Below are 26,987 nucleotides of genomic sequence, written 5' to 3' on the forward strand. Positions count from 1 at the left end.
GGAGCCCTTCTCAATTTATAAAACACGTTTCTTCCTTTTCACATCCAGAGAAACATTCCGCCTTTTCAGAATATTTCCTAGGATATTTCATTTTTTTCTGGGGGAGGGCTGGATAATAACTTCCTACAAACAGCATAGGGCAGTGTTTCTCAACCTTGGCGACTTTTAAGTCCTGTGGACTTCAACTCCCAGAATCCCACAGCACAGCACAGCTGGCTGGAGAATTCTGGGAGTTGAAGTCCACAGGACTTAAAAGTCGCCAAGGTTGAGAAACACTGGTGCCATAGGGAGAAAAGAGAACCTTTTAACAAGTCTGGTTTCAAAACGATTTCAGCAATAGAAGATTTAAGAATCCGGAAGGCGCTGTGATCTAAAAAAAAATAAACCCTCTTAAATTAGGAAACCTGTCCTCGTGGCAAATGCACAGGACTGCAAATACCCCACTCCTTATTGTTTAATATATTTTTATTTTATACACATCAGCACATCAACAGAAACAAACACGTGACTTAAAAACAACATAGGAACAATAAGTTCCATCGTATATCATACCGCAGTTCCGAATCGGTTTCTTTGCAGTTCGTGTTTTCCCTTCTATACATTTCTATCTTGCGTTCATAATCTCTTTATTCCTTATCCATTTTTATGTACATTTCTTTATTTATTTATACTTAGCTACTTATGGTCAAGTATTATTTACCTATATTGTGCTTTATATTTTTACTGTCATTTATTCTCTTACATACAGTTATAGGTATACATTCACATAGTTATTCTTTTTCTTTGCCATTCTTATATTATTATTATTCCACTTGGAAGGTTATAAGTTATAGTTTGGAATGCTTTGTTTACCATCCTTCGCACCTGCTATGACACCACCTTATTTTCTCTTTCTTTTCTCCCTCCCTTCCTTCTCTACTTCCTTCCTCCTCTCCATCCCCTTCTTCCTTCCCTTACCTCTCCCCTACTCCTACCCTCTTTCTTCTCCTTCCTACCCTCTCTCCTTCTCTTTCTCTCCCTTCCACCCACCTCTCCTTACCTCTTTCTTCTTCCCTTACCTCTCCTCCACACTTCTTCCTCCTCTCCTGCTCTCCCTCCTGCTTAATAACCCACTGCTTAAATATTTAGCTCCCCCCAGTCCCCTCTTCCTAGGATCAGCCAGGGAGCAACTCCCGCTCAGGGTCTCCAAAGGCGAAAAAGCCCCCCCACCCCCGGGATGAGGTCGACAGCAACTCCTGCCTATCTCGCTCAAGTCGCAACTCGGGAGCCGGAGCAGAAACGTTCCGATAACGCAGAAGCTTCTGCTCGGCCACCTCCCTTTCTCTGCAACCGAACATGTTAGCACTTCCCGAAATGCAACGCTGGGCGTCCACATCAGCAGCGCCCGCGGCACTTCAGACGACCCGGCGCCGCGACGCTGCTGCTCCAGAAGCGCTTCGGGTAAACGGGCGGAGAGAAGCAGGGAGGGGGGGGCTGGGCGGGCGGGGAGGGGGTGCAGAGCAGACGAGGGATTGGGGGGGGGGGGGGGCTCTGTGCCTCCCCCAGTGAGGTTGCCGCTCCCCCCTCCTTTTTTTACCGGCCGCGCGCGCGCGCGTCCCCGTGCAGCTCGCGCGCGCCCTTGTTTGGAAGGCAGACATTCTCCCGCTGGGAATTGTCAGCGCTTTTTTCCCACGCCCGGTAGGGGGAAAAAAAAAAAAAAAAGGAGGGGGGGGGCTCCAGCTCCCTCCAAAGGAGGGGGCGCGTGCACGGGGCGCGTGGCCGATTCGCCGTGGATTCGTATGGTTTTTTTTGTGCGGGCGGTTTCCGTTAATCTGCAGCCCGGCGTGCGGGCTGCATGCATTTTCCCCTGCGTTGCACCCTTTCGCCTACAAAATCCCCTTTCCTTTCCCAGGGGCGGCTTTACCCTCTTCCTATCTGTGGCTTCAGGGCATCATCATAAGGGAAAGGACCGAAGAGTGCGTTGGTTTGACGCGTATTAAAGAGTACAGGTAGTCCTCGACTTACAACGGGACCTTTCAAAGTTACAACGGCACTGGGAAAAAGCGGCTTGCCTCCGTTTTTTTCACCCTTAGGACTGTTGCGGGGGATATCCCCGATGGGAATGCGATCAATAGCAGTAGACTTATATACCGCTTCATAGGGCTTTCAGCCCTCTCTAAGCGGTTTACAGAGAGTCAGCATATTGCCCCCAACAATCTGGGTCCTCATTTTACCCACCTCGGAAGGATGGAAGGCTGAGTCAACCCTGAGCCGGTGAGATTTGAACCGCTGACCTGCTGATCTAGCAGTAGCCTGCAGTGCTGCATTTAACCACTGCGCCACCTTGGCTCATGTGCATTGCTTTTAAATTTGTTTTTCTTCTCTTCCTATTTTAACTTTTATTTTAGTCTCGTTTTTGTAAGCCGCCCGGAGTCCTGCGGGACATAAATTTATTAAATTATAATTAATTATTACAATTACAAAATTTGGTTGCTTGGTAGCTGACTCGTATTTATGGTGGTTGCGTTATCCTGATCCCTTTTTGCGACCACCTTCCAAGCAAAGTCAATGGGAGAATCCCGATTCACTTAACGGCCCAGTGACTAATTTAAAAACTGTAGTGATTCCCTTAACTCTGGCAGGAGCGGTCGTAAAATGGGGCAAATGCACTTAAACGTTTCGCTTAGCAACATAAACATTTTGCTTAATTGTGGCGGTAAGTCGAAGGCTACCTGTATCACTTAATTGACTCCAGCAGTTGAAAAGGACACAAAAAGGGGCCTTGTTTGATTTGGACTCAAGTCTCCTGAATGGCCTGTAAATATGTTCACCTCTTCATTTGAGTGGGTGTGTCTTCTACCGTTCATTTGGTAGCTCACGGGCAGGGAGCGCGTGTTTTTCCTGCATTCCGCAACAACAACTTTGTGAGTAGGTGTGGCTCGGAGTGAGAGAGAAGGGACATCCCCTGACTGACTTGAAACTGGCTGTTTTATACAGATAGTCCTCATTTTTTAGTTTTTTGTTTTTTTTTAAGTTTTAAAGTTTATTTATAGGCCGCCCTTTTCCCTGGGGGGACTCAGGGCGGCTTACAACTCATAGGGAAGGGAATACAAACAGTGACACATAAGAACAATACATAATTAAAATAGAACACAACATTCATACCATTCGGGTGGGGGTGAGTTACATTCTTTAACCCCAGGCCTGACGGGATAGCCAGATCTTGAGGGCTGTGCGGAAGGTCTGGAGGGTGGTGAGGGTACGAATCTCCACGGGGAGATCGTTCCAAAGGGTCGGAGCTACTACCGAGAAGGCTCTCCTCCGCGTAGTTGCCAGTCTGCACTGACTGGCAGATGGAACTCGGAGGAGGCCTAATCTATGTGATCTAATTGGTCGCAAGGAGGTAATTGGCAGAAGGCGGTCTCTCAAGTCTGTCTCGTCTGTCTCGTTTAGCAACCATTCAAATTACAACAGGGATGAAGAAGAAACTTTGCAAACCTTCCAAGGCCTGCAAAGCAGAAGGAAGGCTTAAGTAAAACCATAAGCACAGTTGTGGTTTCACTTAGTGGCTGCTCAGCCAAATGAGTGAGTTTCCAGTCCCAATTGTCATTAAATGACAAAAAAGTTAAATATCATAGGTAGCAGGCTAGAAACTGGTAAAGTTAAGCATATGCCCGTGAGATTGCATTACTACTTTTTTAAAAAATTATTATCATTTATGAATCTTCTATGCTGCCCATCTCATGGAGGTGACTCTTCATTGCTAATTTTCCCTCTTTACACATCCCAACTTGAGGCTCTTCAAAGAGGAATAGAACTTCTATTACTTAATTTATTATTAAATTAAATCTATTATTTAATTTATTATTATCCCACCTGTACTATTTTTATAAACAACAAGGCGGTGAAGGTATCTGATATTCCTCTCTCCTCCTATTGTCCTTTAAAGATCTGGAAATCCAACCAAGAGCGGGCTGCTCTCCCCAAGAATGTTTATTTGAGCAAATTCCCCCTTTTAAAGCAACAAAATATTTACATCAAATAACCATCCTCCTATTATCCCCACAATAAAAGCCCTGTGAGGTGAGATAGGCTAAGCGGGTGACTGGGCCAAGGTCTCTCAGCTGGCTTTCATGGCTAAGGTAGGACTTGAACTCACCGTTTACCAGTTTCTAGCCTGCTAGCTATGATATCCTGTGAGTAAGGGCAGGATTTGCAGGGGATGAGAAATATACTGTACTCCAAGCTATCTGGAAGGTAGCAAATTGGGGAAAAACGTTAATAAGTTCTCTTCTGTATTCCACTTGGAATATTAATTTACAATTTTGTTTTGCAGTTTTGGGATGTCTGCTACATTGAACCTGAATAATTTATAATTTATCCATAGCATTTATCCATACTTTGGTTTCTTCTTACTTATATTATATGGGTGCGGTGATCATACGTCCTTTAATACAAAAGAGAGTCCTTTATTTCAGAAAACTGCCTCAGATCTATTTAATTTAATTATTTATTTTCTTGGTTTTGCTTTTGAATTTTCCTTTGTAGAACAAAGTTATAAATATGAACAAAAGCTTTTTATCCTTGTGAACCTGTTTCAGGTTTTCCTCTTTTCAATGCTGGATGCATTGGTAACAATTTTATGATCTTATTTTATAGTCTTGGCTCAAATAGGGTTTTTTAAATAATTTTTGGGAAGTGATACAATTTTTATCTTTTTTAAAACTTCTACTGAATATCCAGGCTCATCTATACAACTTAACAAAGAAGAAAACACGTCAGTGTTTATTCATTATTTCATCACACAGAAAAGATTTAAGAGCTGGAACTTGGATTCTAAAGTCCCCTCCAATGTCTGTTCTGAGACGTTTATTTTGTAAGATTAATCACAGATAACAGGCAATGAAACAATAAACACAAACCTTACTCTTGCAAATGTATCCTGTCTAACAGACTGTAATTATTCTACTGATAGAAAATATTACTTATTACGGGGGGAGACGGGGGACGAACTTTTTTCTGCTCTTTTTCTTTTCATTTGTTGTGATTGGCTTGAATTCGGGATACTAATTCATCGTGAAAATGAAAGCTGTTTAATCATTTCTCTTCCAACAGAGAAATCAAATATGGGGTTGAGTGATGTTCATTATATTTATTCAACAGCATTGAGTAGGGGGTGGACTCTTCCCTGTTCAGCCTCCCGTATTTGCCAAAAGGATGAAATCAAGATGGTTTACGTACATAACAGGGGTGGGTTTCAACCGGTTCGCGGCGGTCCCTGCGAACCGGTTGGTTGCCGAACCCGGAAGTAAGTAACTTCCGGGAACGGCGAAGGGCGCGCCCGCCCGCCTGCGGTCCTTACCCGGTTTTGACGAGTTCTGCGCTTCCACGCATGCGCAGGACGCATACAGCGCCTGCGCGATCGTCCAGGAGCAGCTGGAGCGTCGCACAGACGCTAGTACGCATGCGTGCACCGTGCACGAGGACGCCGCCGGCCCCGTTCCAACCGAACCGGTTGGAACGGGGTGAGAAACCCACCCCTGGTACATAAGTACACAAATAATATTCCTCTTTTGAGCAGAGGTTGGCTCATGCATTGCTAGGAGATAGCTAGTTGTAGCCAGACAATTCAACAACTTGGAAAATATTTGAGCACTGGATGGTTGAGTTTGCCCTGAAACTCCTGCGTTTTTCTAAAGTCACCCAATGTGCTCCCCGACAGAGGATGCTACTTTATTTGCTCCTGTATCCAGCCCTGCTGATAGGGAGTAGTGAAGCTCAGAATGACGATTGGATCGATCCAACAGACATGTTGAATTACGATGCAGCATCAGGAACAATGCGAAAGCCTGCCGAGGTAAGCATAGGGAGATTGGAGTCGCTTTGGATAGTAGCACAAATGTAATAAATGAATATTATTTCTTTATGATGCACATTCAAGGTCATCTCTAGAGCCGAGGTGGCGCAATGGTTAGGGTGCAGCACTGCAGGCCACTTCAGCTGACTGCTATCTGCAGTTCGGCGGTTCAACTCTCACTGGCTCAAGGTTGACTCAGCCTTCCATCCTTCCGAGGTGGGTGAAATGAGGACCCGGATTGTTGTTGGGGGCGATATGCTGACTCTGTAAACCCCTTAGAGAGGGCTGAAAGCCCCATGAAGTGGTATATAAGTCTAACTGCTATTGCTATTGCTATCTCTTTAGGGTTAAGGTTAGGAGCTGTTTACCTTACCATAACTTAGATATCAGGAATGCCTCCTTTTTTGGAGGCACAAAGTCATCAAAATCAAGAACTTAACTGTTCTAGACTACCATTGAATGTTTATTCGTTAACATATACTTTACTATGATACTAATAGTGAAATGATAATCTTAGGATAAATAACCAAGCCATAGAAATGCTAATGTATACTTTTGGTGATTGTTAAGTAGAAATGTTAATATCTCTTAGATTGTCTTAGATGTTTATTTTCTTAGCACGTAATTAACTAATTTGGGATTGAGGGAAAAGTCCTATAAATCCTATTAATAAATCATTGTTTAAAGACGGCTATAAAGGTATAATATTGTGTGGGCCTGTGGAGAGGAGAGGTGAGATAAACAATAAATAATTTTTAGCCAACTACGATAATAACAAAGAAGTGTTAATGGACAATATTTAATGATACATACAGGTGTGTTATGGGGAGGAAATGCTTAGATATCTTACTTAACTGAAGTTGTTTTAGAATATGTCATAAAGGTGTGATGTTATTGGAGATCTATTGAAACTGCAAATGAATGCCAGTAGGTGGTTGTGTCTTTAAATATAAATGATTCTGGATAAAAAAACATGTTTAAACAATGGTAACCAAATGAGAATTGTACAGGGATAGTAAAATACATAATTTCTCTTTCTTGACTTAAAATGTACAACTCGATTTGAATGAAGCATATGTAAGGATTGTGGAAGAAACGCACGGAATATATTTGTAACCAATCGATATGCTTTCTACAAGATGTAACGAAAGATGATTCTTTTTTCTGTGTGTTTTTGTTTAACTAAAACAATTTTTTTTAAAAAAAATCAAGAACTTAAGAGTTGAGCTTTAAAGCTTTGAAAACGGTTTTAAGAATCATAAGGATCCACAAAAGAGGGTTTGAAGAAACTAGAATTGAATTGATATTCAGGCCTTCCATTTCTGTTTTTTTTTTAATTACTCCAATACCATAAATCATGTGCACATTAATGCGCTCACTGAAAAAAATCTATGTGGACATAAACATTTTTGTATGTATTATCATTCTTAGCAGCTGTTCTGCATTTTAGTTGCACCCTATTCAAACGTATACAGTTTTCACTACTATCAGGAGGAAAAACATTTCAAAGTTCGTGACTATGAAGAATTTTGTGATGAACATCAGTGAACTGTGGACGATAGTCAGCATAATCAGAGAGGGGAGTTCCTCAATATGACCATAATTGGCATTGTTGACCAATTTGCTGTTCAACTGAAACCAGTATATATTTTTGCCGATCTCTCCCTTGTATATCTTTTTTTTTTTTTTGTAGAAATAAGTAGAATGTAGCAGCTTTACTGTTCAATACTAACAAATGATTAAAATTGCAGCATGGGAATCAGGATGATTTTGAAAAGAATAGATTACCACAAACAAAAGTGGCCGAAGAAGATCTAATGGAAATTTCCAGGTGCCAAACAAAATTAAATTCTGTAACTCATAAGGTTAGTTTGTACACGTGCCAGTTGATTATGTATATTTTTAATAAAATATTGCTTGCTTGTAACGTGAATAAATTTGATCTTGTTAAAATATCTATTTTATATTGTTAGTAGATAATCCCTCATATTAAAAAAAATAAAATAACTGCTGTTAATGTTCATGGAAATTTTCAGCTAGATGCCAGCTGAAATTTTTCAGTATAGATTTTGTTAAACATTTCAAAGTAACAGAACAAAGAAAAGGAAAGAAAGAAAGAAAAATACAAATAAATAAACAAGATATTTACAAATATAGAAATTATTATTTTACAGCACATCATTATTTAATTGTGAATAAAGCTTAAAAATTGCTAGTCTAAAGAAGCATAAATATCAGGAACCATGGTCAGCAAAATATAAACCATAGAATTATAAATGAAAATGGTTCCACCACAAAACCGCGCTCGACGAAACCGCGTAGCTGACGTCATCAACAGGGCGACGACAGTGCGGAGACAGAAGCACACTGTAAACGCTAAACCTAAAATTAACCCCTAAACCTAACCCCCTTAAACCTAATCCTAAACCTAACCCTAAACCTAACCCTTAACCTAACCCTAAACCTAACCCTTAACCTAACCCTAAACCTAACCCTTACCTTAAGTTGAATCGGCTTGCTTTCAAAGCGCTATTTAAAGCGCCCTTCTTTCTCCGCGCTCGCTATTGTCGCCCTGTTGATGACGTCAGCGACGCGGTTTAATTGGGCGTGGCTTAGTCGAGCGCGGTTTTGTCGTGCCACGAATGAAAATAAATCCTATCTATATCTTTTTTACTAATCATAATGTATTCATTTTGTTTTCCTTGTTTATTTTATTCTATTATTTTATTTTTGCTTTGTTTAAACTTCTTTTTTATTTCTTTGGGGTTTTTTTTATAGTTGTGAGCTGCCTAGTCCCATAAAGAGATAGGAGACAAATAAATTTAATAATAATAATAATAATAATATTCAACAGATCTGGAGGTTTTCTAGACTAGACAACAATTTGACCAGGATGCATAAGGACTCCTGCCTTGAGTAGGGGGTTTGACTAGGTGACCTTATAAGTCCCTTCCAGCCTTGTGATTCAATTTTCCATATTATTAAAAAGTCTGATCTAATTTTGAAATCCTATAAAATTGAAATATTGATTTTATGCATAAAGAAAGCCGAATTTTGGACGTGATATAAATCTGTGTATTAAATTGTAATCTAGAATAAATTCTGTGTTAGATTTATTTTTAAAATATGAAATTAATCTGATATTAAAGCTTACTCCCATAACTTGGTTAGCTGTTCTTCCATAGACAGGATCAAACATCCTTTGTAAGGAAAGGCATATACTATCCTTGCAACAATTCGCACAGCTAATTCAGTATTCTTTGAAGGAATGTATGTTTTATATGGTTATACTATATGATTTAGGAAAATATAATCAAAATATCTCAGATGGAAATTTCAATTTTAGGATTTGTTTCATTCTCGTTTGAATTGTTTTCCAAAACTTTTGAGTTTACGGTATTACTACCAGATGTGAAAGAATGATCAGATCTGCTTCTTATATTTCCATCAATTTGTACCAGAGATAATTTTTGGCGGACTTTTATTTTTTTTTCAGCTTGATGAATATGAAAAAAAATATAAAGTCAAATTACATGAAAGCAACAGCATTCATGTTTTTAGAAGATACTTGAACAAGATTTTAAATGAAGTTGGAAGACTTGGACTGGTGAGTACCCAAGAACCATTTAAGAGTTTTGAGCACATTTATTGTGTTAAAGTACAAGAGTTTGAGTAACTAACTACCCACCTTAAAAGAAACTGGTCGATTGAACAAATGGCATATATCTGTTAAGAAGCCGGCTACAAAGGCAGAGAGGAATTGAAGAGGCCTTGGTGTGCTTGATTTACATGTGTAGCAACTTGAGATAGAATTTGGGAAAGTCTTGGTCTTGGGGCCTTCTTGGCGTTGTGTGAAAATCAGCATGATCAATTACTTAGGATGATGCCATTAAGTGGAAACCTTTTTTGGGTGGTGGACACTTTTGGAATCCTCTGATCACGTTATGAGTAAAACTCACAAAGTATTTGCCAAGCAAAGGTACAAATACTTACAGGTTGATGCTGCAGTGGGCTTTGTGAGTCATTAAAAAAACTTGGAAGGTGAATTCAAGTTTGTAGCCTCACTGTAGAGAATTATCTAAGTGGCGGAGCTGAACGTACTCCCGATGTTTATTATCTAAGTTGCCCAAAGGGCCTGGGTGGGGCAGAAAAGTTTAAGTTTAATAAATTTATATGCCGCCCCAATCCCGAAGGACTCCGGGCGGCTTACATAAAAGACAATTTAAGAAGTACTAAAAAGTTTAAAAAGTAGAAGACAAAGCAGGTTAAAACACAACACACACTCAACCGTAGTGGGGCTGGACCTCATTCAAGAGGTCAACAGCCCCAGGCCTGCCGGAAAAGCCAGGTCTTAATAGACTTTTTGAAGGCCGCGAGAGTGGGGAGGATCTGGATCTCTGGGGGTAGATCGTTCCATAGGACCGGAGCAGCTACAGAGAAGGCCCTCCCCCAAGGAGCCGCCAAACGACATTGTCTAGTTGACGGCACCCGGAGAAGGCCCATCCTGTGAGATCTTATCGGACACTGGGAGGAATGTGGCGGAAGACGGTCCCGTAGACCGTTAAAAGTAAACGTAAATGATTCCGAGGCTGCCACGGCTTTATGGTAGTTTCTGATTTAATATTTTGCTTTAACAATGCAATAATACTTTAAAAGCTTTAAATGCTTTCAGAGCACATTTGGCTGGTGGCTGCTACAACAACATCCAAAGTATATTGTGATTGGGGAGAGCAACGTAATGTTCAGTGTAATTTGTAGCCAAACACACATTTCCTTTAATTCCTCATTCTGGAGGGCAGTGTTTGATGACTATACTTGACCCTTTGAAAGGCCACCCAATCAGGATTTAGCATATGACTGACCGGCTAGGATAGCTTTGCATGTATTTATTCTGCAAACGACTTTTGGCTGGTTTGATTATTTCGTGTTTTGTTTTATTTTAGCCCAATGATAACACCAGGGAAGTGCATTACGATGCTGAAATCATCCTCACCAGACAATCAGTTAATGAAATTAACAAGTTCCTTAAGGAAGAAGGATGGAAATCTGCATCTCTAGATGAAGCCGTTAATAGTATCCTGATTAATTGTAGACCTCATGATTATGAAACTTGGAAATGGAAGTTTGAGGACACATTTGGCGTTGATCCCTATAATGTCTTCATGGTAAGGGAAACTTTCTGAAATACAACGTCTTATGAATGGTAAATCTCATAACACGAGTAACAAAATGGTTACTTACCCCTAATGCTAAATTAGTTTTAATGATAGGAGTTGGTGGATTATGTAGTTAGGACCCTGGGCTGATGTTTGAGCCCGGTTGCTGCTGCGGGGTTCCTCTGCTGCAGGCTCCAATCACTCGCTCCGGCTCCGCAGTTCATAAGTGGCAAATGCAAGTAGATAGATGGGTACCATTTTGGTGAGTAACTTAACAGGGACATGTAAAGAGATGGCGATGTCATCCTTTCAACCCAGAATCTTTTTAGTGCTCCCGATATGATTGTAGTAGTAGTTTAAATGATGAATAAGCTACAAGGGAAATGCACATCATACTAAAAAGAAATCAACAAACCACACACACCAATAGTATAGTATAGTATAGTATAAGTTTATTTATAGGCCGCCCTTTTCCCTGAGGGGACTCAGGGCGGCTTACAACTTATGTGGGAGGGGGTACATACAATAACATATAGAACATACTTAATTAAAAATAGAGCAACATTCATCATTCGGGTGGGGACGGACTGTAATCTTTAACCCCAGGCCTGACGGGATAGCCAGATCTTAAGGGCTGTGCGGAAGGTCTGGAGGGTGGTGAGGGTACGAATCTCCACGGGGAGATCATTCCAGAGGGTCGGAGCTACTACTGGAAAGGCTCTCCTCCGCGTAGTTGCCAGTCGGCACTGACTGGCAGATGGAACTCGGAGGAGGCCTAATCTGTGAGATCTTATAGGTCGCGAGGAGGTAATTGGCAGGAGGCGGTCTCTCAAGTACCCAGATCCACTACCATGAAGGGCTTTATAGGTGGTAAGTAGCACCTTGAAGCGCACCCAGAGATCAACAGGTAGCCAGCGCAGCTCGCGGAGGATAGGTGTTATGTGGGCGAACCGAGGTGCACCCACAATCACTCGCGCGGCCGCATTCTGGACTAGCTGAAGCCGCCGGATGCTCTTCAAGGACAGCCCCATGTAGAGCACGTTGCAGTATTCCAGCCTAGAGGTCACAAGGGCACGAGTAATAATGTGAGAACAACTTAATTTTATGGGATTTTCTCAACAGTGATGAAGCACCTCAATTTTTTGATTCATTTGTTCAAAAATGAGCAAAAAAGGAAGAACAATATGAGCTAGATAATTTTCTTTTCATAAGTAGTTTCCCGCTGGGAGTTGAATAGAATTTGCGATTATTACACTGTCTACTTGAGAGTTTAAAAACGAAGTGAGATGAAGCCTCTCCCAGTTCACAGTGCATTATCACAAGTTATAAAAGATGATAATCAATCATACTTATTTAAATTCAGTTTATTCAGCATATTTTTAATCACAAGGTAGAAATGTGTGTGTTGAAATTAATAGATTCTCACCAACGACATTCCTGCATTCCTTGTTATTTTTCTCCAAAAGGTTCTTCTATGTTTAGCAAGTATCTCAGTCATCATTGCGACAGAATTATGGACACGTGTTAGTTGGTTGACTCAGATGAAGCGTCTTATGATCATCAGTTTCCTCATCAGTTTTGGGTGGAACTGGATGTACCTCTATAAGGTAAACAACTTTATAAAATTTATAGAGCCGCGATGGTGCACTGGTTCGAATGCAATACTGCAGGCTACTTCTGCCGGCTGCCTGCAATTTGGCAGTTTGAATCTCACCAGGCTCAAGGTTGACTCGGCCTTCCGTCTTTCCGAGGTGGGTAAATGAGGACACAAGTTGTTGGGGGCAATAGGCTGACTTTGTAAATCACTTAGAGAAGGCTGTAAAGTACTGTGAAGCAGTATATAAGTCTAAGTGCTATTGCTGTTGTTAACCAAACGTGATTGGACACACAAGGAATTTGTCTGCGGTGCATAAGCTCTCACTAAATTTATTTAGACAAAGATACTCTCTCCCTCCCCCATCTCTTTATCTCTCTCTCCCTTACCCCCCCCTGCCTCAAAAAAAAAACCTTGCACATTATGGTACCCACTTTTTAATCGCATAGTCTCAGCAACATAGGTAGGTATCAATTAGTGCTAATAATGAATCCCATAGAATGGTCACATTATTCAGATTTCCACTATTCAAACTGATATTTCTATAGAAACATAGAGCAATTGTCCAGCTTGGCTGAAACATGTAATGAATTTTTTAAAAAAATATAAATGTTAATGTATATTAATGAAAAAAGATTAAAAAGAGTATAGGGGTTTATATGATTAGCATACAAAATTCCTACCCTTGAATTAACTGGATTTTGGCTCGCTTTAAACATGACCTGATATCAAATTATAATTCTCACTAAATCGAAAAATCACAGTTTGAACTCACATTAATCACAACCTATTTGTATTGTGAATGATTGATGTGTTTCAAGTTGAGGTAGTTGTTTTGACACACACAGCTGGGTTTTTTATTCAATAGACAGTGACAGGGCTGCTTCAAGATTTGAGTGAACTGTGCTTGCTCGTTATTGTGAAGAATTTAGATGTGTTGGGTACCATGAAGCATATCTATAGCAATAGTAGCAATAGCAGTTAGACTTATATACCGCTTCATAGGGCTTTCAGCCCTCTCTAAGCGGTTTACAGAGTCAGCATATCGCCCCCAACAACAATCCGGGTCCTCATTTTACCCACCTCGGAAGGATGGAAGGCTGAGTCAACCTTGAGCTGGTGAGATTTGAACCGCTGAACTGCTGAACTAGCAGTCAGCTGAAGTGGCCTGCAGTACTGCACTCTACCCACTGCGCCACCTCTCCCTATCTCCAAAATGGTAACTAAAGGCAAGATAATTTTCACTTCTGTTTTTAGTAAACTTAGCCGCCCGGAGTCCTCCGGGATTGGGCAGCATACAAATCTATTAAAATTACAAATTACAATTACAAGAGGCCACTTCTAATCCTAATAGATTGTGGAACTGCTTTGTTTCAACAAAACCTAAATGGTTTTTGCACTGGCAGCATTGTAATTCCCCAATCTGTGTTCTTTATAAATGGGTTTTGTCCATAAATGGTTTAATGAGAAGCTGCTGTTCCAAAATACATTAGTTCAGCAGCACAGATATGATAATTTTGCTCTGCAAAATAAGATAGTTAGGTGACATTTGCCCAGTTGGTGTCAACCCAAACAATGCCATAGGTTCTGGTTTGAGAATTGGAAGAGGAAGTATTATCTACGCCACCCTGGATTCCTGAAAGAAAGACATGGGATATAAGCCTAATCAAAAAATAAATGAAATAAATTCTTGGTAACTAATAACCTAGCAAAATGAGATACTGATGTTGAGCCCATCTAAGGACAACCATTATGACAGTCGGTTGAGCATCTCATCTGCTGCTGCCATGAATAGTTTTTGCTGATGAGGGAAAGGATCAGAGGTGGGTTCCTACCACTTCGCACCTATTCGGTAGAACCGGTTCGTCAAATCTACCGAACCGGTTAGAAGAGGTTCCACCAGTGGACCCGGAAAGCAGGCCACACCTACAGAAGAGGTTCCAAACATTTTTGAAACCCACCACTGGTCCTTGGATAGGATTATTCTACACTATCATGCTCATATTCATAAAACTCAGTGCCTCTGTGAAAGGTAAGGATGACTCCTGCGTTTGTGGCGCAATCAGAACATTGCGTGTGTTGAAGTTGCTTTAACGCAAACCAAAGATGCCTTTTAAAAAACAAGTTGACATCCTATTCTTATGCATGCCAGTGCTGTGTGTGAGGTAATTTAAGGTGGTTCTGACAAGTGTTGTCGGCATCTTCATATCCGGTCACATGGGCGGCAAGCCACTCCCATCTGGTCACATGGGCAGCAAGCCACTCCCACAAAGGAGGCCACACCCACAGAGTAGGTTCGAACAATTTTTGAAACCCACCACTGGAAAGGATACAGAATATATAAGAATGTTTCTTACGTATTATTCCATTCATCTTATTTTCACACCAGTCTTCAAAGTTTAGCGGCTTTGGGGTCCTCTTCCTTCCATGTATACGCCATTTCTGAATAGGGCTATTCTCCTCCTAGGAAGGAGTGACAAAAGACCTACCATATTTTTCGGAGTATAAGACGCACCAAGATTTTGAAGAGGCAAATTAAAAAAAAAAGTTTTTGTACTCTGCAGACCTCCCAAAAGAGGCCCGTTTTTCACCAAGAAAAGGGCATGCATAGCCTTTAGGATGCTTAAAGAGTGCTCCCGGGGGTTGGGGGAGGCAAAAACGAGAAAAAAAATCCCCTTTTTTGCTCCCCAGGAAAACTCTGGAAGCCTCCTAAAGGCTATGCATGGCCATTTTTGCAAAGGAGGTGGGGTTTTGGAAGGCCAAAAATGCTGTATTCGGTATCCAGATTTTCACCCTCTTTTTTGAGGGGAAAAAGGTGCGTCTTATACTCCGAAAAATACGGCAGTTTGCATGGTCTTGTTGGTAGGTGGAAAGGAACAGACCTATCCATTCCAACATTCGCTCCAAGCATTGCAGACATAGAATCTCTAAGACAGTGGTGGGTTTCAAAAATTGTTCGAACCTAATCTGTGGGTGTGGCCTCCTTTGTGAGTGTGGCTTGCTGCCCATATGACTGGATGGGAGTGGCTTGCCGCCCATGTGACCGGATATGAAGATGCCGCTTACACTTGTCAGAACCGCCTTAAATTCCCTCACACACAGCACTGGCATGCATAAGAATACGATGTAAGCTTGTTTTTTAAAAGGCATCTTTGGTTTGCGTTAAAACAACTTCAACACACGCAATGTTCTGATTGCAACACAAACGCAGTAGTCATCCTTGCCTTTCACAGAGGCACTGAGTTTTATAAATAGGAGCATGATAGTGTAGAATAATCATATCCAAGGACCAGTGGTGGGTTTCAAAAATTGTTCGAACCTACTCTGTGGGTGTGGCCTCCTTTGTGGGAGTGGCTTGCTGCCCATGTGACCGGATGGGAGTGGCTTGCCACCCATGTGACCGGATATGAAGATGCCGACGACACTTGTCAGAACCACCTTAAATTACCTCACACACAGCACTGGCATGCATAAGAATAGGATGTAAACTTGTTTTTCAAAAGGCATCTTTGGTTTGCGTTAAAACAACTTCAACACACGCAATGTTCTGATTGCGCCACAAACGCAGTAGTCATCCTTACCTTTCACAGAGGCCCTGAGTTTTATAAATATGAGCATGATAGTGTAGAATAATCATATCCAAGGACCAGTGGTGGGTTTCAAATAATTTCGGAACCTCTTCTGTAGGTGTGGCCTGCTTTCCGGGTCCACTGGTGGAACCTCTTCTAACCGGTTCGGTAGATTTGACGAACCGGTTCTACCGAATAGGTGCGAACTGGTAGGAACCCACCTCTGCTCTAAGAACTACAGCTTCCATGTTCTCTTATTAGTCTCAACAGTGATGGATCTACATTGGATCATTTTCCTTTTAAGGCACATTGTAAATGAAAGACTAAAAAAAAAAAAAAAATAGATTCGGTGATTTTATTCAAGAATTGTTGAATCCTTTAGCGGGTTTTTGTTGTGTATAGGTGGCCTTCGCTCAGCACCAGTCGGAAGTGGCCAAAATGGGGAACATTGATACAGTCTGTGTGGAGAAGATGCAGGTGATGGACAGCTTTTGGGGTAAGTAGCTTGTCATCTCTGTTCTGCCATTATAACCTTTTTGAGCCGAGGTGGCGCAGTGGTTAGGGTGCAGAACTGCAGGCCACTTCGGCTGACTGCTATCTGCAGTTCAGCGGTTCAAATCTCACCGGCTCAAGGTTGACTCAGCCTTCCATCCTTCCGAGGTGGGTGAAATGAGGACCCAGACTGTGGGAGCAATATGCTGACTCTGTAAACCGCTTAGAGAGGGCTGAAAGCCCTATGAAGCGGTATATAAGTCTAACTGCTAACTGCTATTAACTTCTTTTTTTGAAAATACATGTTTATATCGCTATACTGCTTTTTCTCAGAATTTCAAAGCAAGTATATGAAAAGAAAAAAATCAGAACACAAATGAAAAATAAGACAATAAAATGAACAAGTTGAAAGAATCGCCAATTTTTAAAAAAAAGTGATTTGAAAGGAGAGCCTTGGATGCCGAAATGTCTAATGCAATGTTTCTCAACCTTGGCAACTTGAAGATGTCTGGACTTCAACTCCCAGAATTCCCCAGCCAGCAATTTAGATAATTGGTTGTACAGATTTGAAACAAATTGATAGACCTCTCAGCAGATCTGAATAATACTTGGATCTTTTCAAACCCTGAAGCCTTTTATTTCCAGTTATGCCTCAGTTGCCAGAGGAGAGGAACCCCTTCCTCCGAGGGTCTTTTTTTAATAGGGTGCCTCTTCTATTAGCTTGAGAACTGCCAGCCCTGCGAGGTAGTACAGATCAGCACAAAGTATGAGTTTGTGGGGGAGGTTTTGGCTCTGGGAGTTGAAATCCATCCATCCTAAAATTGCCAGGGTTGAGAAACAGTGCCGTAAAGTATTACTGAAGTAATTACAATTTTTATTTTATTTTTAAAGCAGTTAATTTCTGCTCATCTTTGAAATATAGTTTTGGTTTGACTGAGTGATTTCTTGACTTTTGACCACAGAGTATTTTAGAACTTCATTTACGTTCCAAGATGATCCTTGCCGAAAATACCACGAAACCCTCTTGGTAAATCCGATTTTGTTCGTTCCTCCAACAAAGGTATTTTTTTTTTAGATGTTTTCGTTTTGTTCTCTAGTGAAGCTGTCAAAGTATTCTAAAGTTTGCTACTGCCTCTTGTTTTAGGCCCTGGCTGTTACATTTACCAATTTTATAACAGAACCACTGAAGCACATAGGAAAAGGAATTGGTGAATTTATTAGAGCTCTCATGAAAGAAATCCCAGTTCTTCTACAGATTCCAGTGCTGGTCATAATGGCAGGAGCAACTTTAGTAAGTATTTGCTTGAAGGGGGTTCATCTGGAATCTTGGGCTGATGCCCCACAGTACCAGCTATAAGCTCCCAGAGACCATTCAGGGTGATTTGAATGCTAGGAAAAAAACATCTTACTAGCAAGATCAGTTCACTAGCGTGGCACGACAAAACCGCGCTCGACTAAGCCGCGCCCAATTAAACCGCGTCGCTGACATCAACAGAGCGACAACAGCGAGCGCGGAGAAAGAAGGGCGCTTTAAATAGCGCTTTGAAAGCAAGCCGATTCAACTTAAGGTAAGGGTTAGGTTTAGGGTTAGCTTTAGGGTTAGGTTAAGGGTTAGGATTAGGTTTAGGGTTAGGTTTAGGGTTAGAATTAGGATTGGGTTTAGGGGGGTTAGGTTTAGGGGTTAATTTTAGGTTTAGCGTTTACAGCGTGCTTCTGTCTCTGCGCTGTTGTCGCCCTGTTGATGACGTCAGCTACGTGGTTTCGTCGAGCGCGGTTTAGTCGAACGCGGTTTTGTGGTGGAACCGTTCACTAGTGGAACTAATTACTAAATTGTATTTAGTCTCCTTTGTTTGACGAGTTCAGTTGGGTTTCCAGGCCCATTCCAAATCTATGATCAGCACATATCTTGTGTGTATGACCTACAATGGTCCCAATGAATTCAGTATGAGGAATACACTGGACTTTGTTAAAGAAAAAAACTACAAACTGCTTTTGGTGAATTTCTCATAGTGCCACTTACTACTCAAAAGGTTGGAGGGACAAATCATGTACAAAGGGCTGTTTGAAAGCCATTGTTCTTTTGAAGACAATCCACAATCATGTTCTAGGTAAATTATCCTGGACTGGGTGCCTGGTGGCGCAGGTAGACATTGGGTTGGAATTTAGCAAGTTTTTGTTTGAGACCCAAGTGCTGCTGCGTGGTGGGGCGAGCTCCCATCATTTGCTCCAGCTCCTTGACGGGGACATGATACCTGAAGGACCGTTCCCCCAGATGATGGTGATGTTACTGGCTAATCTTTTCAACCTGGAAGCAACTTAAATGGTGCCTTCAGCATGAATGGGATGGGATCCTGGACCAAAAACTGATGTATCAATTAAAATTAATGCAGTGTACCATGATAAAAATGATTTCGTTGTTGAATCTACAGGGATTGTTCTAATACTGGTTTAGAGTTCATAATCTAAAAGGTTCAGATAAATATAAAAAAAGATTAAGAGCTCTTAATCTTTTAAAGAAAGAAATGTCATTTAAATACTCTTGGTAGTAAAGCTTGGAAGCAAATATTTGAGAATATAATATTTAATAAGAAATGTTAACATATAGAGCAGTGTTTCTCAACCTTGGCAACTTGAAGATGTCCGGACTTCAACTCCCAGAATTCCCAGAATTCTGGGAGTTGAAGTCCAGACATCTTCAAGTTGCCAAGGTTAAGAAACACTGATATAGAGTGTCCCTGTTTGGGTACATATGGATGACGTCCAACAGAGCCTTTGTGTCAGCAGAAATTTGGTTGTTGGATCAAATTCCCTTTCTTCTGCACCTTCATTTCATCCCACCAATTTCTCTGGAATTTATCCCATTTCTTTGGAGGGTCCTCCAAAAAGAGTTTGGTGGCACAGCTGGGCAAGGTTGCCGTAATAGAAAAGACAGGACTGTCACTACTGGATAAGTAGATAACAACGTAAAGCTAAGTAAACGTGAAGATTGGAATTGCAACATTTCACTTGGGCGCTTACACAATTCTTTCCTAGATTTTCTGCTACGGGGCAGGGAAATCGGTCACTAGTCTAAGAAGTTTACAACACCAGGAAAGGCCACAGCCTCCTGCTCTTCCCCCAAGGGATGGGAATCAGCCACCACCAATGCTGGAGCCGAAGCAGAATGGGGCGGATGGCAAGGCAGGCTACTTGACTGGCAACACAGAGGATATCCCGGGAGGCCCTTACGACAGAGGAGATGCATCAAGAAGAGACAGACAAGCCAGATCCGACTGTGGCCATAAAAACAGCATAGAGGTTGTGCAAGCTGGCAGTGCGCTGGATGTTCCAGCAGAAGAACATTCTAAGATGGCAGCCAAGGTAATTAGAAGGATGCCGGTTTTAATTCTAATTAAATTGGGTGTGTTTGTGCATTATATTTATCCACTAACCCGGGACCGCCAACCTCCAGGCCGCGGCCTATTCATAACTGGGCTCCATGAGCATTAACATGCTCATGTGGCTCAACTTGTGCAGGTTGAGCTTTGTGCACACCAGTCCGCCACTCACACAGGTCCCCTTCTCTTCCCCACCGCCCCCCCACCCCCCCCAAGCCAGGCCACAAAGGTTGGGGACCGCTGCACTAACCTCCTGAGTTTAGGAACCACTGCACATCTCCAGACATTGAAAGACAAAATCCATAAAGTACAAGATAGTTAAAAGAGAAATTCAAACGAGATATAGTGTATTGCATGACTTATAATTTATTGTCTGACAGTAATATTAGCAGTTCAAGGTTTTATAAACTAGCCACGACAACGAATTAATTTCTGCAGTCCACCATTTTAAAGTTATTTCTAATTAAGTGTCCCCACTCACCCCCATCCATAACAAAATAATTTCAAATGTGAGTAAATCTACTTTAAGGGAGCTGCTTGTGACTCGGAAGTTTGGTTGAGCCATTCTGGGGTGAGTGTTGCAGTTTAGTGGATCTGACACCTCGGTTCTTTGAGCTTTGGGACAGGAAGTTGGAGAAAGGAAAGCCATGAAAAGATGAAAGTGATGGCTGGAGATGTCACGTTTGAATAAAAGGACAGTGATGCATGGCATCTGTGGAGTATCTCACATCCTTTCCCCCATTTCCCCAGGACTACATCTCTCCCTTGCTCTTAGCCACTACCATGTGCCTCCAGCACGAATTACATTTTCCTCGCTTGTGTTTAGAATACAGATTTTTGATCCCAATATGGATCGCTCAAAACTGGCTATTCCTTCTGTGGAATACTTTGCACCTATGTGACAGCCAGTGGTGGGTTTCAAAAAATTTTCAAACCTACTCTGTGGGTGTGGCCTCCTTTGTGGGAGTGGCTTGCCGGCCATGTGACCTGGTGGGAGTGGCTTGCCGGCCATGTGTTTTCTTTCTTTCTTTCTTTCTTTCTTTCTCTCTCTCTCTCTCTCTCTCTCTCTCTCTCTGTCTCTGTCTCTCTCTTTCCTTTTGTCTCTCTGTCCCTTTTTCCTTTTTTTCTTTCATCTCTCATTTTTCTTTCTTCCTTTCTTTCACTTTCTCTCTCTCTCTCTCTCTCCCTCTCTCTCTCTCTCTCTCTCCCTCCCTCCCTCCCTCCCTCTCTCTCTCTCTATCTCTGTGTGTGTGGTGGGTTTCAAAAATTTTTGGAACCCCTTCTGTAGGTGTGGCCTGCTTTCTGGTGGAACCTCTTCTAACCGGTCCAGTACATTTGACAAACCGGTTCTACCGAACAGGTGCGAACTGGTAGGAACCCACCTCTGGTGACAGCAATATAATTAATAAGAGGAATTAGCTAGCACTTCTGAAGTGTATGCATGTATAACCATCATTTCATGGTGCTGCAATGTATTTTAGTTGACTTCAGAAAATATTATTGATTATATATTAGGAAGAATGTAATCCAATACAGGTACATTTAAATGACAGCCCCACTAACTTCAGTGGGATCCACTCCCAGATGAATTGTCTAGGAATTAAATCCTTACTTGGTTATTTATGTTGTGGATAAATATATTTTTGGGAAGAACAAAAGAACGCAAGCAAAGTGAACAATTTCTAGTAAATCAATTTGGAATTTGGAGTGGAAAATATGCTTGTCTAAAATTAACTCCCTTTGAAAATTTGTAAGTAAAACAGTTTCTATACAGTTTATTGAAATATTTAAAAGAAGTGAATAATTGAGATTGAAATGTGTGTGTGTCCACATGCGTCTTATTCACTAGAAATTTTGGACCTTATAATGTGTTAGACTCCTCTCTCTCAAGTGGCATATCACTGCTATTACTCCATGTAAGGTTGGTTGCTGCTAAAGTAACTCACTGATACTAGAATCTCTTACAGAGTGAATTAAATCCTAAAGAAGAGAATCAGGCTAATGATGTAATGGAGAAAACCAACAGAGATTCAGACCTGGAGAAGACAAACATTGTTGAACGTAGCCAAGTGCCAAAGCATTCAAAAAGTAATGGACACAAAACAAAACGTGGCAGCAGTGAAGACAGAGTTGTGAGGCGAAGACGGAATCCCAAAGCCCCAGAATTTCAGGGGAAAGAAAACGGCTCACGTGGATTGGAAGAATCCAGAGACAGGATTATAGAAACCTTGAACCCTTCTGTAAGTTTAAAATGGATTCACTCTTGTGTATCTTAAAGCCAATTTGGCCTCCCATAACAACGAAATGGTAATGAGTAAATGTAGAATTGTTCCTGTGTGCCTTGAGTCTGTTCCTACAGGGATAGGAAGACATGCATGGGAAGGCCAATAATTTCTTTTTTTTCTTCTTTTTTTAGTAAGAGGAATAGTTAGATTGTAAGTTGTATAGTTTTAAATCTGTTATGAGAGTGGAAGCAGTGAATACTTCTTTCCCAGATTTACATAGCTGTTCTCCAGATGTCTTTAATGATTCACTAGGAGAAAAAACAAGTGGATTTGTTGACAAGTGCCATTTTTTTTAAAGTGTGTTGTTTACTCATAAAGAAAAAATAAATTCAATTTTTTTAATTAACTAGTCTAGGTACAAATGCGACAGCAGTATTTTAACCATACTTCATGGACTGATTTCAGGCTACAGTTGTGGAATTGGGTGGTGTACAGGTGAAACTCGAAAAATTAGAATATCATGCAAAAGTTCATTTATTTCAGTAATGCAACTTAAAAGGTGAAACTAATTTATGAGATAAGACTCATTACATGCAAAGCAAGATAGTTCAAGCCGTGATTTGTCATAATTGTGATGATTAAGGCTTACAGCTCATAAAAACCCTAAATCCATCATCTCAGAAAATTAGAATATTACATGCGATCAATAAAACAAGGATTGTACATAGAACAATATCGGACCCCTTTTGCCTGTGGTACTGCTGAGGTGTTATGGAAGACCTGTTGCTCCTTGGTCCAAAGTCTCTTTTCTGATGAGAGCAACTTTTGCCCAAAGCACCAAAACCTGGTTCAATGACCGTGGGATTACTGTGCTTGATTGGCCTCTCCATTCTTCCTCCATACTCTGGGTCCTTGGTCTCCAAATGAGATGCAAAAGTTGCTCTCATCAGAAAAGAAGACTTTGGACCATTGAGCAACAGGACTTTGGACCATTGTGCTTCATTAAGTCCAGGGTCAACGCAGCCGTCTACCAGAAGATTTTGGAGCACTTCATGCTTCCTTCCACAGACAAGATTTATGTGGATTCTGACTTCGTTTTCCAGCTGCCCACACTGCCCAAAAGCACCAAAATCTGGTTCAATGACTGTGGGATTACTGTGCTTGATTGGCCAGCAAACTCGCCTGACCTGAACCCCATAGAGAATCTATGGGGCATTGCCAAGAGAAAGATGAGAGACATGAGACCGGACAATGCAGAAGAGCTGAAGACCGCTATTGAAGCATCCTGGTCTTCCATAACACCTCAGCAGTGCCACAGGCTGATAGCTTCCATGCTATATGCCACATTGAGGGAGTAATTGCTGCAAAAGGGGCCCAAACCAAGTACTGAGTACATATGCATGCTTATATTTTTCAGAGGTCCGATATTGTTCTATGTACAATCCTTGTTTTATTGATCGCAGGTAATACTCTGAGATTGTGGATTTGGGGTTTTCATGAGCTGTAAGCCATAATCATCACAATTATGACAAATCACGGCTTGAACTGTCTTGCTTTGCATGTAATGAGTCTTATCTCATATATTAGTTTCACCTTTTAAGTTGCATTACTGAAATAAATGAACTTTTGCACAATAATTCTAATTTTTCGAGTTTCACCTGTAATTCATTTAATAATAAATGACCATTCTGAGCTTCACTGCTTTATAATGAGAGTGGGGAGGTGGCTTTTTTCCAGTTTAATTTATACACTTTGGTGAATTTCTACTCCAGATAGCTAGGAAATATTTTAATGGGTGTGGAAAGTGTATCTGGGGTGTGGGTGGGTGGGGGTTGAAGACAAATGGGCAGAAATTAGTTTTCTCACCCTTTCAGCCACGATATCTCCCCACTGTAGTGCATTCTCACATGATTTAGTATTTGCTTTGAAATAGTCCTTGATGCTCTCTGCACTTGATTATTTATCATCAATGTACCGATATTACCTAGTTTGGTAGTGAAACATCTGCAAGAAAACTCAGGGAGCAGCAAGGACCCTACAATTCAACCCTGAGCTACAAATATTCTCTTCTACCAGCACAGCACTTCTCTCTTGTGAAATTTATGACCTGACAATAGCAATTCTCGTGAAATTTGTGGAATTTAAGGGCAAGGTGCTGTTCTCATACCACATTGTGAAGCGTGTGGTGAAGATTTTCAGGACCTCCAGGTGTTGTTCGTTAATATACAAGGACTTTCTGAATTTCTAGAAGAGTGGTTGGTAACTTAAAAAGTTGGGCAGTTACTTAGTCCTTAAGTGAGATTCACTTATAAGTAACTCTCCATAAAGATTAGAGCAATGTTTCTCAACCTTGGCAACTTGAAGATGTCCGGACTTCAACTCCCAGAATCCCCCAGCCAGCATTCGCTGGCTGGGGAATTCTGGGAGTTGAAGTCCGGACATCTTCAAGTTGCCAAGGTTGAGAAACACTGGATTAGAGACTGACATTTTTAAATTGACATTTTTAAATGACAGAATATGTTGTGCAACATCCAACTGTATCTAAGGAGGACTTCGGTTCCACCACAAAACCGCGGTAGACCAAAGCGCGCTCGACGAAAGCGCGTACGTGACGTCATCACAGCGTGACGAAAACATCGCGCTGTGAGTGGTAAATTTAAAATTAAAGCGAAAACCTTACCCTAACCCCCCCAAACCTAACCCTAAACCTAACCCTTAACCTAACCCTAAACCTAACCCTAAACCTAACCCTTAACCTAACGCTAAACCTAACGCTAAACCTAACGCTAACCCTTAACCTAACCCTAAACCTAACCCTAACCCTTAACCTAACCCTAACCCTTACCTTTATGTGAATCGGCTTGCTTTAATTTTATTTTAATTTCAATTTAATGTATTTTTTATTTTTTTCGTCGCGCTGCTGACGACGTCAGGTATGTGCTTTCGTCGAGCGCGGTTTTGTCTACCGCGGTTTTGACGGGTCACGGAGGACTTCACATGTATGGAGTATTTAACGTTCTGTGTCATATTTTTCTGGTTCAGTTTCTACTCCATTGCTCTCCCACTTGGGGTGGGGTGGGGGGAAATCACTTCCTTACAAAGGACTTAAGATACACCTTAAGCAGGAAAGAGAAATCATTGAAGGAGAACGATCAGATTGGTAGCCCTCTTCTGTGATAAAAAGATTTAAAAATAGAGGACTAAAGAAACTGTTCAAAATTTTAGTGTAGCCTTTCCCCCTCCTTTGGACTGCTGAGGGCAACAAATTCGGATTGTGGATGAATGAATGTTTGACTCCCCAATGCAACAGAGGTTGTGGCTTGTGAAGATATTTGGCAGGTGGCTTTTAAATAATTGAAATCTTCTCCTTACAGGAACAGTATCAGAGGAACTCTGCTTCCTGACAGACCTCTCTACCAGATAGAAGCCTTTTTTTATATAAAAACAAAATATTTTTAATCAAAAAGAATTCATCGTTCTGAAATAAAGAAAATTATTCACTTTGTAACCCCCCAGTGCATCTTGATCAATCAGGATGTTTTTCTCCTGACAGCTCCAAGGCATTTTGAAAGGATCTTACAGAATTATGTATTAAATATATAAAACGTGCAAGAATGTTGTAAATATACGGCTTGACAGGGAAATAAAAGATTTTACTATATATGGAACTTGAGTGTAATTTGTACTGTGTTCCTAAATAGGAACATTTCAACAGTTCATTTTAATTGCAACCCAAGAGCAATCATAAAAAAATGAAATTGGATCATAAATTAGCTTAAACTTAAGTTAGGCTTTGGGAAATAGTTGGGACTTAGTATTAATTTCATATTGAGTCAAAATGGTATGTATGTGTTCTCGTGAATGTCCTAGTCTGTAGAATAGAATTTAATGAATGCAAACACTTGAGATCCGGAGGACAGCATGGGGTTCTACAGTAACAAAGGCCACAGGTTAGAAATAGCAAGAGGCAAGGAGCACGTGGTAGGCTATAAATGAAGCCTTCAATGAGACTTCCAGGGAAGGTGAACTCAAGTTCTCTGTGCAAACAGCCAAAGATGAAAGAACTGATGAAGACCCCGATTCCTTGGAACAGTGTTTCTCAACCTTGGCCACTTGAAGATGTCTGGACTTCCAACTCCGTGACGGCAGGAAACCATTTCTTTACAGGTTCCAACTCCAGAAGACAAAAGGCTCACTCGACAAAGGGATCATGCATCTTTCTTGCAATTGCACTGGACCTTTTAAAGGATAGGAAGTTCACATGCCTCACTTCGTAAACCCTTTGAGAAATTACCCATCTTAAAATGGTAGGCAAGGGCAGCCGAGATTATAGGAAGCTGGCTTCTTGTTAATCAGCACGTATATGCCCTATGTGCTTAATGCTCAAAGCATTGTTAGAGACCCCACACACCCATTTTACCATCTGTTTTTGTTGCTCCCTCTGGGAGGTTTCAAAGTATTTCTAGGACTACCAGATTCTGTAATAGCTTTGTTCCTTCTGCCATTCATCTGGTAAACTTGCAAGGTTCGTTTTTCTCACCATGTACATGTATATATCTGAACTAGACTTGTTCTTCTGTGTCATATATGTGGGTATATGCACAATTTTGTATTTATTTTGTCATGTTTATGTAGTGTATATTGGAGGTGGTGACTTTTTGAGAGCTGCATGCAACGAAATTTCATTTTAATGTATCCCGATTAGTATGCATTCAAAGTGACAAAGTTATTCTAAGTC

At 41.1% G+C, this 26,987-nt stretch overlaps 1 protein-coding gene across 3 annotated transcripts; it reads left to right on the top strand.

Moving 5' to 3' along the window:
* The first annotated feature begins 1,036 nt into the window (after nt 1-1,036).
* CLCC1 (chloride channel CLIC like 1) lies at nt 1,037-25,914 on the top strand. Of its 3 annotated transcripts, XM_032218289.1 has the most exons (13): nt 1,357-1,440; nt 1,892-1,988; nt 5,702-5,836; nt 7,588-7,701; nt 9,333-9,443; nt 10,780-11,001; nt 12,459-12,599; nt 16,558-16,651; nt 17,610-17,707; nt 17,792-17,938; nt 19,681-20,007; nt 21,992-22,264; nt 25,624-25,914. In XM_032218289.1, exons 3-13 carry the CDS (start codon nt 5,705-5,707, stop codon nt 25,651-25,653), a joined length of 1,689 nt encoding a protein of 562 aa, XP_032074180.1. In that variant the 5' UTR covers nt 1,357-1,440; nt 1,892-1,988; nt 5,702-5,704; the 3' UTR covers nt 25,654-25,914. The 3 variants fall into 3 exon arrangements, with proteins under 3 accessions (XP_032074179.1, XP_032074180.1, XP_032074182.1); XM_032218288.1 differs by lacking the exon at nt 1,892-1,988 and having other exon boundaries at nt 1,037-1,440; XM_032218291.1 differs by lacking the exons at nt 1,357-1,440; nt 1,892-1,988 and adding an exon at nt 1,606-1,677.
* Nucleotides 25,915-26,987: the final 1,073 nt, after the last annotated feature.

Source organism: Thamnophis elegans, chromosome 5 (genome assembly GCF_009769535.1).
Source record: "Thamnophis elegans isolate rThaEle1 chromosome 5, rThaEle1.pri, whole genome shotgun sequence".
Classification (NCBI taxonomy): domain Eukaryota; kingdom Metazoa; phylum Chordata; class Lepidosauria; order Squamata; family Colubridae; genus Thamnophis; species Thamnophis elegans.

What these genes read in the sequence shown, in the direction of transcription:
- CLCC1 (XM_032218288.1), top strand. Translation starts at nt 1,336, where the DNA reads ATGTTAGCACTTCCCGAAATGCAACGCTGGGCGTCCACATCAGCAGCG. An exon ending in ATCCCTATAATGTCTTCATG is followed by an intron (nt 11,002 to 12,458) that starts GTAAGGGAAACT and finishes TTTCTCCAAAAG; the next exon opens with GTTCTTCTATGTTTAGCAAG. An exon ending in TAGAAACCTTGAACCCTTCT is followed by an intron (nt 22,265 to 25,623) that starts GTAAGTTTAAAA and finishes TTCTCCTTACAG; the next exon opens with GAACAGTATCAGAGGAACTC.